The sequence below is a fragment of the Peromyscus californicus genome, unplaced genomic scaffold (assembly GCF_007827085.1).
Source record: "Peromyscus californicus insignis strain IS unplaced genomic scaffold, ASM782708v3 Scaffold_6__1_contigs__length_162567912, whole genome shotgun sequence".
In the NCBI taxonomy this organism is placed as follows: domain Eukaryota; kingdom Metazoa; phylum Chordata; class Mammalia; order Rodentia; family Cricetidae; genus Peromyscus; species Peromyscus californicus.
Genome location: NW_026294584.1, coordinates 101,923,160 through 101,935,561, shown reverse-complemented (window position 1 = coordinate 101,935,561; position 12,402 = coordinate 101,923,160). Strand labels below are relative to the sequence as shown.

At 40.6% G+C, this 12,402-nt stretch overlaps 1 protein-coding gene across 6 annotated transcripts in view; it reads left to right on the top strand.

The window, feature by feature from the left end:
- Positions 1–12,402, top strand: part of Aak1 (AP2 associated kinase 1) — a 168,846-nt gene that overhangs the window by 139,261 nt on the left and 17,183 nt on the right. For 3 of the 6 annotated variants that reach the window (XM_052719352.1, XM_052719353.1, XM_052719351.1), the window contains 4 exons: positions 7,328–7,429; positions 8,583–8,684; positions 10,029–10,139; positions 11,789–11,899. The exons of the other annotated variants lie outside the window; for them this stretch is intronic. In XM_052719352.1, the coding sequence (XP_052575312.1) occupies positions 7,328–7,429; positions 8,583–8,684; positions 10,029–10,139; positions 11,789–11,899 (426 nt within the window). The remainder of the gene's footprint in view (positions 1–7,327; positions 7,430–8,582; positions 8,685–10,028; positions 10,140–11,788; positions 11,900–12,402) is intronic. 6 annotated transcript variants of the gene reach the window in all.

The window sequence follows — 12,402 nt, the reverse complement described above, 5'->3', positions numbered from 1 at the left end:
ACCCATTTCTATTAATCTGTAAGTTGCCACATTGCTGTGACATTACCTGTGTGCCTTTACATGCTGCTCCCTGGACAGTGGGATGGTATCTCCTCTGCCTCTCGTTTCTTTTCCAGTCTATCTGCTTGGATTTCCACCTTTCTCTAAGCTGCCTTGCCTCAAGGCAGCTTTATTTATCAACCAGTCAGAGCAACACATATTCACAGCATACAGAAAGATATCCCACAGCATGGTACCTTCGATCTTGGTTAGTTTTCTATTTTTTTCCCATCCCCTGTTTTCAAGCTCCTGTTTTATTCTTTAATCAGGTATAAGTGAGAGATGTAATACATTGTCATGTAATTCAGAGACATTTGTGCTTTGCATTCTCTAGAGATGATAGATTCACTTCCCATTTGTTGACAAGGCTTTTTGTGTGCCATATAGCCATCATCTTGCTGTGGCTCTGAAGTGGATTCTTCTGCTTGAGTTGAGCAGGGTTAGTGCTTCAGTCATAGTCTCTGAAGCTAGTTCTTGTCTTTAGTGAATGTGTATTTGTTTATTGCTTCCTTCAATTTCCAAAGGCCTAGAAGACTGTGAATCCAGTCAAATGTTTTATGTGTATACTTGAACTTTAAGCTGTTACCTTTTTCTCAGACAAACATTTTAATTTTAGTTTATCTCAGTAAGTCATAATTTATGTGGTCTTACTCCTTCTGCAGCAGAAGTACAGGCTCTAAATTCCCTTCTTCCTGTGACCCATTTCTTTGTTTCAGGTTACTGTCCTACCTTTACTAAGTTGAGGATAAATAGAGGAGGGCTATTGATGTCTCAGGGCTAAGGAGTGGCTTTGGAAGTTGTCTTGATATGTGCATATTGTCACCTTTAAGTTACCCAGTCTGACAAATGTAGATGCTGACATCTTTTTATTTCTTTGCCCCAAATGTCAGCAGTAATTCATCTTCAGGCTTAAGAGAATCTCCTGAGATGAAGCTGTAACCAGAATCCTAGGCCAGAAGTTGGGGGGGTGGGGTGGGCAGTGGATGACATCCCCAAGAAATTAGATCCTGCCACTCAATTAGAGTCACTGAGGCCTTGTTGGGAAGATAGAGGTTGGGTTTTCCAGCCCAGCGTCAGGACATTGACATGAGCCTTAGATCCAGAAAGAGGAAACACTGGAGTAGGGTGAGAATGTGCCCAGCCAGAAGGCTTGGCCAAACTGTAGTCTGGCTGCTCACTGTCTCTAGTACTTGGGTAGTCATTCCTGCTTGGGTGGGGAGAGGGACAGCCTCAGTTTACATTGTGGAGTAATTGCTTCCATTTAGGAGTGATCTCATTGTGAGGTGATCTCTGTTTCTGGAATCTGTGGGAACTGCAGGTTCAGGACAATGAATAGAGAGACTTCTAGAAGCCTTTTATGGAATTTTAACAGGACTTTGTAAAAGCTGACAGTAAAACATCTAAACTATTGTTATGTCTGTGCCTCATCCCTGAAATAGGATGAAGTAGATTAGGTAAATTTAGGGCTAATCAACCTTGTCTCACTAATTTTAGATAGGCACTCATTCAATGATTAGTATGCATATGTTCCAAGCTAATAAGACTCTGACCCAAAATAAAACAGACACAAACAAAAACAAGATACTGGGCTTTTCCCTTACTCTTAATGTTCGAGTGAGGAGTTTCCAAGTGCTTGTTCCATAAGCCATAGGTAAGTCAGACAGCAGGCAGCAGGGCAGTGATGAAGGTTCTCACCTGAGGCTTAATTGGTTTTGTTGTTGGAATATAAGCTGTTTCTAAGTGCAAATTTAAATTAAAATTTGAAAAGTCAGTCCAGTAAGTCAGTAAGGGCAAAGAATATATACTTTTGCAAATGTAAACAAAGGAATAATAGAAAAAAACCAAATGTCTGTCAACTGGGACCTGGATCAAAACTGGCACATCTACACTCAGTGCAAATGGTAGCCAGTCTAGACTGCAGTGTGGAAGGTTGTCAGTATTGTGTTAAGAAAAGGAACTCCAACTCAAGTGAGGCTGCATGGTTCTATTTTCAAATCAGAAAATCTGAGCCAGGTGTGGTCGCAAATACCTCTAATCACTGCAGTTGGGAAACAGAGGCAGGCAGATCTCTGTGAGTTTGAGGCTAGCCGTGTCTACATAGCAAGTTCTGGGACAGTCAGGACTGCATAGAGACCGGCTGCTGTGAGGGCCAGTCTTCAGCAGCTCAGGAGTTGAGGGGAGCCACAGAGTCAGTGAACTAATCACTCAATTTGACTTTTCTATCTAAGGGAGTAAAACTTAATTCTCTGGGGCTGGTGAATCGGGCAAAACTTAACTCTCTGGGGCCAGTGAGAAAGTGAAACATGCACACGCGCGCGCGCGCACACACACACACACACACACACACACACACACACACACACATACACTTTCAGGGTCTTCTATCATCTCTCTTTTCTTAATTCTACCCAGATGTTTCCCTTCTGTGTGTCATTAATTTTTCCCGTACAGCTTATGTACCCCCAATAAAATCTTTCAAGCAATATAAAAATTACAGTGTAGTTACATTCTATTTTTCAAGTGAACGATTACAATGAATACAAGTAAAAAAACATCATTTTTTCTATATCCCTTACATGATTAAACATTTTATGTATTACAGGTGAAAAACAAATTATTCCCAAGAACCCACATACATGCATGTCTAAGCAGCTTGTTATATATTAACAAAGTATAAGCAAGAAGGAAGGTATTTTTCTCAGCCAGTTCTTTTACTGGCAGGCTGCATTGTGCGGTTACAAAGAAAGGATCAATCACTTTATTATTTATCTCAAAAGGTAATCTTATAAAAAAAACTTAAAATAATCACAAATCTAAACTTTTATATATGAAAACCATCAGTCAGATCTATTTTAAATCCTCAGGGTGCATACCCACTCATCAACAGTTTTTTATATCAGGAAGCTGAGGACAGAAATGAGTATAAGGAATTAATCATCACCTTTGATCACCAACCCATCCTAGCAAGAAAGGCACATCAGCTAATAATAACAGGGCTATCTTTGTTCTTGTTTCTTGACCTCAACAAGTCCCTAATTCAATTATGTGCCTTTCTAAACTTTAAATTGTTCCCCGAGATTTTGTATCTCAAAGCCGTTAACAAAAACATCTTAATATAACCTTAAGTCATTATTTAAAGCTTTGTTTTTGCTATGATGCACACCAAAACCCATGAATACATCTCCCAACATTAAGATTAAATGAACTTGAGCTCGCCTACCCTCTGGGACACAATTGTTTTTCTTAATCATTAAACTAAGCCACAGTCTATACGACTCCTCAAGAGAAACCCATAAGTCCTAGCTGCATGACACTTCCTTGTTCTTATTTTCTATTCTCTGCAGCCCCTGCTTCATCAGGAGCAGGGAAGCACTATATCCTATCTTTACCTATATTAATTTTCCCACTAAACTAACCTCTATCATAATTCCTTACTATATTTTTAAAAATCTTTAATCATCAAATTTCTGTTTAAACTAACATTATTATTGTATAAAATCATTACTTCAATTAAACAGTACAGCTTAAGAAGAAATTATCTTCATAATAATCCACAGGTAAAAATGCCCAGTAGAAAGGATATTTCCATGAGATAATCACACCATATTAAAGGCAGTGGGGATTCCCCAACACCCATTCACACCCTGCCAGATACCAGAGAAAAATGGTAGTGGCAAACATGTAAAGGCACAACAGTAGCAAGAGACATTCTGGAGCCAAAGACCTTGAGGCCTTGACTATCTAAGATTCACTCACCAGTGCCTTGCATTCTGGTGGGCTGATCTCCTGAAGTCAGTTGCCACCTTCTGCTCTTCCGGCATGACCACCAGCAGAGACTCTTTCTTTAAAAAACAAACAAACAAACAAACTCAAAAAATAAACAAACAAAAAACGAACTAAACTGTATGTGGAGTTTTCCTGTCCTGTAGTCATTCTCAAATAAACACACCGGGGCTTATATTAATTATAAATGCTCATCCAGTAGCTCAGGCTTGTTACTAACTAGCTCTTACAACTTAAATTAACCCATTTCTATTAATCTATGTATTGCCACGTGACTCATGGATTTACCTGTCCTCCAGCATGTCTTGCTCCCTCTGTATCTCTAGGCGACTCCACTGATTCTGCCCTTCTTCCTCCCAGCATTCTCAGTTTGGCTGTCCTGCCTATACTTCCTGCCACCGGCCAGTGAGTTCTTTATTAACCAGTGAGAGTAATATATATTCACAGTGTACAGAAGGATTATTATTACGGCACTAAACAACAACAGCAAAAAAATAAAATGGAAAATCTGGAGCTTGGGATTTAGCTCACATGGTAAAGTGCTTACTTAGCATGTTTGAGGTTCTGGGTTCAGTCTAGCACCACGTAGTACCTATAATCCCAGCACTGAAGAGGTAGAGGTAGGTATTGCAGCCTGGCAGGTAGAGTGCCAGCCTCTAAGCAGCACAGGGCTAGGAGGGAAATCCACAGTGTCGGCATAGCTAAGATTTTCCTATCTGGGGTGAGGGGTGGGGGAAAAAAGACACTTACACACTCTCCTGATGGGTTATTCTCCTCTCATGTTGTTCTTCCTTGTTCTCTCTCCCTCCACCGCTTATATACCCCAACAAAATCTTTCAGACAATACAGGAGTCATAAAGGGGTTATATTTCATTTCTCAAGTGAATGATTATAGGTAAAGACATGGTTGGTTTTTTTTTATTTAATCTCCCTAACAAGATTAAAAACAGAGTTATTCCGACAGCTCACATGCAGCACATCTAAGCAGCTTGTCACAGAATAACAGATCATGAGTAAGCAAGAAGCACATTTTCTCAATCAACCCTTTTGTTGGCAGGCAGCAAAGAAAGAATCAATTACTTTATTATCTGTCTTGAGAAGTATCTTATAAGGAATTTTAAAGGAACCACAAACCTAAACTTCTGAAGAGCCCAAGAAAATGAGAACATTATGTATTTGTAACCTATACTTCTGAGTGTATTGGCCACTTTGACCTTTTGCCCTGTACTCTCCCAGGCAGGGTAAAGGCAAGTCAAACTAACTCACAACTATGTAAACATTTTGAACTAACACTCCGTAATCAGAAGTCATAAATCTTGGATTCTCTTTGGATCTCAGAGGTATCTGGAGAGTGCTGAGTCTTGAGAGATGGGGATGCCTGGAATGTCGTGAATCCTTTAATTCAGGCTCAAGTCAGTGTTCCTGATGTACTGTAAATCTCTTAGCATCAGCTGCAGTTGGCATTTCCAAGATACTGTGGCACCACGATGCTTTAAATCTCAAAATGTACTTTATGCCCTGTGTGTGACCCCCCGACCACAAAAAGAAACCTGCAGCTCCCTTTTTTGGGGCTATAGAGTCAATTTATTCTCTGTAGTCCTGACTAGTCAGAATTTCCTTCTTTTCCATGGTGTCCCTGAACAAAAATTGCTTTTGTTTCTAGACTCCAATATTCTACTTCCTGATGTTCTACTCCCTGTTATTTGCACAATACCTGGACCCAACACTTATATACATAAAGAACAGTCAGCTGAACTTTGAATCTACAGGGTGCATACCCATATAAGCAAATTGAGGTCAGGAATGGGTGCCAGGAAGTAATCACCCATCAGCCAACAATAATTGGGCTGTTTTGTATTTACGACTCTAGCCTAAATTAATCAAACAGCTTAGCTATGTGTCCTTGGAAACTATAGATTGTTTTTCTGAGATAGTTTATCTTAAAAACCATTAGCAAGGCATCTGGTCTAATCTAAAGTTATTTTGAAGCTTTGTTTCAGCTAATGGTGCACATTGAAACCTGTGACTGCATGTTTTCAGCATTAAGAGAATTAGAGCCAGCCTGGCTCCTGGGGAGAATTCAGTTGCTTTCCTTAATCATAAACCTGAGCTGTGATCAAAAGCAGCTCCTAGGTGGAATTCATAGGCCTTAGCTATGAAGCATATTCTTGTGTCTATTTTTTTCATCAAAACTGTATAAGCTAACATTGTTATATCAATTAGACAGTACAGCTTTAGGGAGGAATCATCTTCTTGACAATCCACAGATAAAAATGCCCAATAGATCGGGATATTTTTATGAGATAAACATACAACATTACAGGCAGTGAGGGTATTCCCACATTCACTCACACCATGCCAGATACCAGGGAAAGATTGTAGCAGCAAACACATAAAAGCACAGCAGAAGCAAAAGACATTCTGAAGTCTGTGATCTCATAGCCTTACTTAAAATGAGATTGACCCATCAGAGAGTTTTCATCCTGGTGGGCTGACACCTTGAACTTCAATTGCTATCTGCTGCTCCTCTGACATGGTCACATACAAACAGAAGGATTAGAAGTTCACTGTCATCATTGGTTATGTAACAAGTTCAAGGTCAGCCTGGGCTATATGAGACCATGTATTTTTTTTTTTTTTTTTTTTTTTGGTTTTTTTCGAGACAGGGTTTCTCTGTGTAGCTTTGCGCCTTTTTCCTGGAACTCACTTGGTAGCCCAGGCTGGCCTCGAACTCACAGAGATCCGCCTGGCTCTGCCTCCCGAGTGCTGGGATTAAAGGCGTGCGCCACCACCGCCCGGCGAGACCATGTATTTAAAAGAGTAGGAGGAGATGGGAATCTGGAAAAGACAAAACTTTATGGACAGAGAGGCCTGTTGTTGCCAGTGCCTGTGGTGAAAAGGAAGCCTTTACTATAAGGTATATAGGTGTCTGAAAGGGTTGGAAATGGTCTATATCATTACTTCAGTGGTAATTACATGAATGTATAAATTTGTCAACATTCACCATGTTGTATACATTTAAAATTTGTGATGGTTATTATATGATATGCTTCAAATAGAAACAATGGATAAATATACCCAAGGGTCTCACCTTGAGTGAACCTTGAGTTCCACTTCACCTGGGGAAGTACCCTTTTAACCTTCTCATTTGGAAAGTCTTGGGGGGGCATTTTTAAAATTATGTTTATTTATTATTTTGTGTTATATGTGAGTACATATATGGAACTCAGAAGGTCACTTGTAGAAGTCTGTTCTCTCCTTTACTGGGTAGGTCCCTGGAACTGAACTCAGTTTTTCATATGTGGTGGCAAACATCTTTATCCACTGAACCATCTTGCTAGCCCTGGAAAAGCTTATTGTTAACAAGATAATAATGGTCTCTGTTTTTATGGTGACTCTTTAAAGTGAGGATCCCTAAACTGTGTTTTCATGGAACAGTAAATGATCCACTTGTTTTATGATCTCATTGCATTTTTGCCTTTTCTTTACCTCTTTCCCAACCTAGAAAAACTAATTGAGGGACTCAAATCTCCTGATACTTCTCTTCTGCTCCCTGACCTCTTGCCTATGACAGATCCTTTTGGCAGCACTTCCGATGCTGTGATTGGTAAAATCCCTGTCTTTTTCTTCAGTCTTCTGATATATGTGTGTGTGGTGGTGGTGGGGTAACTCTGGCATGGGGAGGGGGTAGAGGGCAGAAGTGCCCTGATGCTCTGTAGCTCTTGTGCATGGTTTGACGCCCGCAGTCAAGGCTGTTAACTCTGTTTATGCTAGTACAAATGAAGTGTCTTTTTCTGCTTTCCATGTGTACAACCTGTGACTGTGGTCTTTACTGATGTCCTGTGATTTCTCCAGTAAATTTCTTATGAATAAGGAAGAATATGGGGAAATAAAACTTTTGTGAAAACAGTCGGTTTCTAGTTGGCTCTGAGAGCTTCACTGAACTTAATAGACTTGGGCTGATTCTTCTTAAAAGGTCAATGCTTGTAACAAATACCCATACCAGGAAGTCTGCCTAGCAGTTCAGCCCCATGACAGACCAGGGCAATGGCTTGGTCTGCTTACTCTGTTAATATTTTTTATGCTATATAAGCAAAAAGTATAAACTGACTCCTGAAAGGTTTAGTCACTAGACTTTAGACAAGAAATGCTAGCACTCAGGAATGCCATGGCCTCACAGAAAGATAGGCCTCCATTTGTGAGATATCACAGTGCGCAGAGCACTTCCCTGCTACGTCATGGGATAGGTGGGGTACGTTTTAAGGTTGTGCGTTAGACTGGAGGATGTTTACTCCAAGTCTGGCCCATTAAAAGGGAAAAATTGCCCAGACTAATTTTGAATGAAGCTGTTTTGGTCATCATTGGCTTTTTGAAGTAGGGCATCACTGTGTAGCCTGGCTGGCCTCAAACTCATGGCAGTCCTCTTGTCTTAACCTCTGTAGTTGTTGGATTACAGGTGTGAGCCACCATTGTCTGTCTTGAAGCCGATCTTTTCTGACATGGAAGAATTTGCTGTTTGAAAGTTGCTTGTCTCCCACACATATTCGTAGGACCTGGTGATCATTGCACTTTCCTGGTAGTTATCCTTGTACATGCATGCTCTGTCATCGAAGCCTAGACAGCGGCAGAAATAAGTCACAGGCTGTGCTCTGCAGCTTGCCTGAGACTTGTGGAAGCAAGCCTCCATGGGTTTTCCTGAGCAGCATCTGACTTCTTTTCTTACCCTTTCCTCTCCACTGTTAATACCCCTGATACAAAAGAAAAGGCCGATGTTGCTGTTGAGAGTCTCATACCTGGACTGGAGCCGCCTGTTGCCCAGCGCCTCCCATCTCAGACGGAGTCTGTGACCTCGAACCGCACAGGTCAGTCAGGGTCCATGTAGCTGCAAAGTTGGTTAGTGCAGTAGCCTCAGGGCTTCCCACCTATGACAGATGAACCTCTTTTTATTTGCATTCTGGTTGGTTTTACAATGGATGCTATGAGTTGTTCTTACAGGCCTGGCTTCTAGATATTGAGTGTCCTTGTGCTAAAGAACTGAGTACTTTTTGGAGCCATGTTTTTCCTAAGAGTGACTCCTGGGCTTGCTCTGATTACAGAATTTTATTATTCGATATTCTTTTCCCAGCCCTGGGGATATAGCTCAGTGACAGAGTGCTTGACTATCAATTAATCCCCAACACCAGAAAGAAAAAGAAAAAAGATCGTCTTCACTGGTGGCAGGTTCCCTCTACCTCTTTAACACAAGTCTGCTCAGATTAATGGCTGCCGTAATTCTTCCAGCTGTTAGGCAGACAAGTCCTCCACTTCACCGTATACAGTACTGGCATCTGGATCTATGGAGCTCATCTCCTGCTGTTGATACTCTTTTCTAGATCAGAGCTTCACCATCTAGAGGTGATTTTCCTTTCACTTTAGGCAGAATTGAAATCAGTCTTGGATCCAGTATTGCTTTTGCTCTTATTTGAAAATTTCAGTCCTTGTCCAAGTCATTAGCCACACATGAACAAATCTGATTGCATTCATTTTAGTGAGTCCTAATTACCTTGATAAGATTGTCTGATTGTCTGCCTTAGGGAGATAACAAACTAATGCTTATAGGGAAAAAAATCACCCCAAAAGCATTGTGGTTCTTCTTGTTTTCACTCATTTGGATGTTTTCTCCCAGGAAACACTCCCTGCTCAACTTTTTCATCTCTGAATTTTACCTCCCCTAATTCTTGACATGAAAGAATACACTGTGTTCAAAGGAGAATTCACATTTAAAGAATAATAGGAAGAGGCATTTTGAATGGCAACCTAGGAGTGTCATGGAGGGTTCCTTCTTGAGAGTTTCAGCACTTCACTTAGTAGTAACTTTCTTCCTGAGTGGGGAAAAGTTAAGTGAAACTCAAGTTACAAAGTCCTTTTTCCAAATGGTATTTGCTGAGAACTGGGTTGTTAAGTTGTATTGACATTTGAATCACAAACTTGTTTGAACAGCAGTTCAATCTTACATTTATGTTTACTATCAAATAGAATCTAGGATATATGTTTTTGTGGTTAGAAGTTCAGAGAGCTTAACATGTTTCTTTTGATTTTTCTTTCTGCACCTTGCTTGTACATATGGCCTATAAATACAATAATTTAAAAGTCAAGATATAACCTCACAATATTGTTGTGTGCTGTTTAATGCCACCATTGCGGGGGATGCTGGTAACTGGACTCAGACTCTCTCACGGGGGAAGACTCTCTGCTTGACTGCGCTCTGCTTTCTAACCCCACTGCTGACCTCCTGGAAGAGTTCGCCCCCATAGCACTCTCTGCTCCCGCTCGTAAAGGTAAAGTCTTTCTTGGGCCCACATGTGTCCTGGGGAGTCCCCCTTACCAAAAGTCCTTGTTAGTAGTGTTCAAGCTGTCCATTTCTATGGAAACATGGCTTTGTATCCTTAGCCACTGTTGCAGTCAGTTCTTCTCTGAGTAGTTAATAAGCCCTAACAACTACAGAGAGGTGCAGAGATCACTTTCTGACGAGAACTAGGATACAGATGGTCCATGTTACCTTTGAGAGCCACGGGCCTTTAGGGGCAACCACATAGACAGGTGAGCCAACTGATCGATCGTGATTATTAATATGACCTTAGAAAGTAAAGTCATTTCATCAAATCTGATTCAAGGTTTTTGAATGTAAAGAAACACAACCCTCAAAAATCATTCCTCAAAAATTGAACTTGTGAAAGTTTTGAGTATTATTTTGCCTTTGAGTCATAATTGATTACTGAGTTTCTTACTCTAACCTGCCATTTTCACTTCTTAGTCTTGGCGTGGTCTGCTTTGAGCTTTTTCTGCCAGAGTAGCTTGGGTTGGGTTCTGAGGTCTGTTGTGATAGCTTGCTTGCATATGGCAAGCTTATTTCTGTGTTTAAGGAGTATTAGAAAATGAACAGGTTAAGCCCTTTCCAAAGGAAAGTCAAGAAGAAAGCCTCCAGAGATGACTAAAAACAATGAGCTCATGGGTAGCAGCAATGATAGCTGGGTTTGTTTTACAGCTGGCACAGGAAGTTACCTGTATAGATATCAATGGCTGGCAGGAGTCTGTTGGTAGCAATGTGTAACCATAGAGAAGCATTGTCTGCCAAATAAGTGCTCAGCTAGCATTTGCTGGGGGATATAGAATTTAGAATAAGCTGTCTCAAACAAAACAAAACAAAAGAATAACAACCACTAAAAAAATGGGGGAGGTAGTCTAAGAAACTTATGCTGGTGGTCTTTTTTACCCCAGTATTCTGAGTTATTTAAAAGTCTTTTTTCACAGAAAGGGAGTCTTGGCATTTTGCTTGCCTTGTACATATTGGTTACTTCTCGTCCGTTGTTGGTTTTGGGTCATGGGGTCAAACTCAGGACCTTGCACTTGCTAAGGCACACTCTGCCACTGAACCGTGCCCCAGCCTTTTAGTGTTTGAGGTGGTGTTAGTAAGGCCTCTGTTAATTCAATAAAGATAGTGCACATTTCAGAGAGAACTTCACAATTGGAATTATGGTCTTCTGCAGAGTAGAGAATTCTTCTAAGAGCCCATTTCTTAACCATTTATGAAATCTTAACATTGTAAGTTCTAAAAGTTTTTACTTCTATATACCTGTGTTTTCCAGCTTTACTTTTTTTTTTTGTTTGTTTGTTTGTTTTGTTTTTTCGAGACAGGGTTTCTCTGTGTAGCTTTGCGCCTTTCCTGGAACTTGCTTTGGAGACCAGGCTGGCCTCGAACTCACAGAGATCCGCCTGGCTCTGCCTCCCGAGTGCTAGGATTAAAGGTGTGTGCCACCACCACCCGGCTCCAGCTTTACTTTTATTTCAACTCAGGATAATCTAAGTATTTTCACCTTTCAGAACAGTGATTGTTCATAGTTGAAGGCTTGGCACCTCTTTCCTATTCTCTCCTTGGCTAATCTCTTCTTGTGTTGTTTCTGCTTGTGTGCTTGCATTCTGTATTAAGCTGCAGAAGATAGTAACCTCATCTCAGGTTTCGGTGCCGCTGAGGGCTCGGAAAAGGTGGCAGAAGATGAGTTTGACCCTATTCCTGTACTGATAACCAAAAACACACAAGGTAAGAGAGAGGCTGGAGGAAAGAAAAGAGCTTGACATCGGTTCTCATCAAAACACTGTCTCTAGCCTGCATGGTTTGTGGGAGCATCGCCATTTGGTGAAGGACACTGGGTGATGACAGTCAGTATAGGCTGGACCCACATGAGAGGCAGGTGGAGATGCTGATCTATGTGGTTTAAAACCTCATTGATTTAGGGTTTAATTAGAGAATAATTAGTTTTTATGAAATGTCAAGCCAAAAAGAAAGTGTTCTCTAGTTGGTAGAAGCCTGTAGGTATATGTCAGAAGTGTTGAACATTTTTATCATGATTAGAAAATCTGTAATAGATGTTCTTCCCAGAAAGCTAACAGTGGTATTTTGCTGTCTGCTACATCAGTAGACTTTATGGACCATTCTTTTCCTCTTTGGTGGATTGAATCATTTGAGCATGCACAAAACACTAAAACACATCACCTATTTATTTTTAAAAGCATGTTCTTATTGCAGTATCCTAATAACTAATT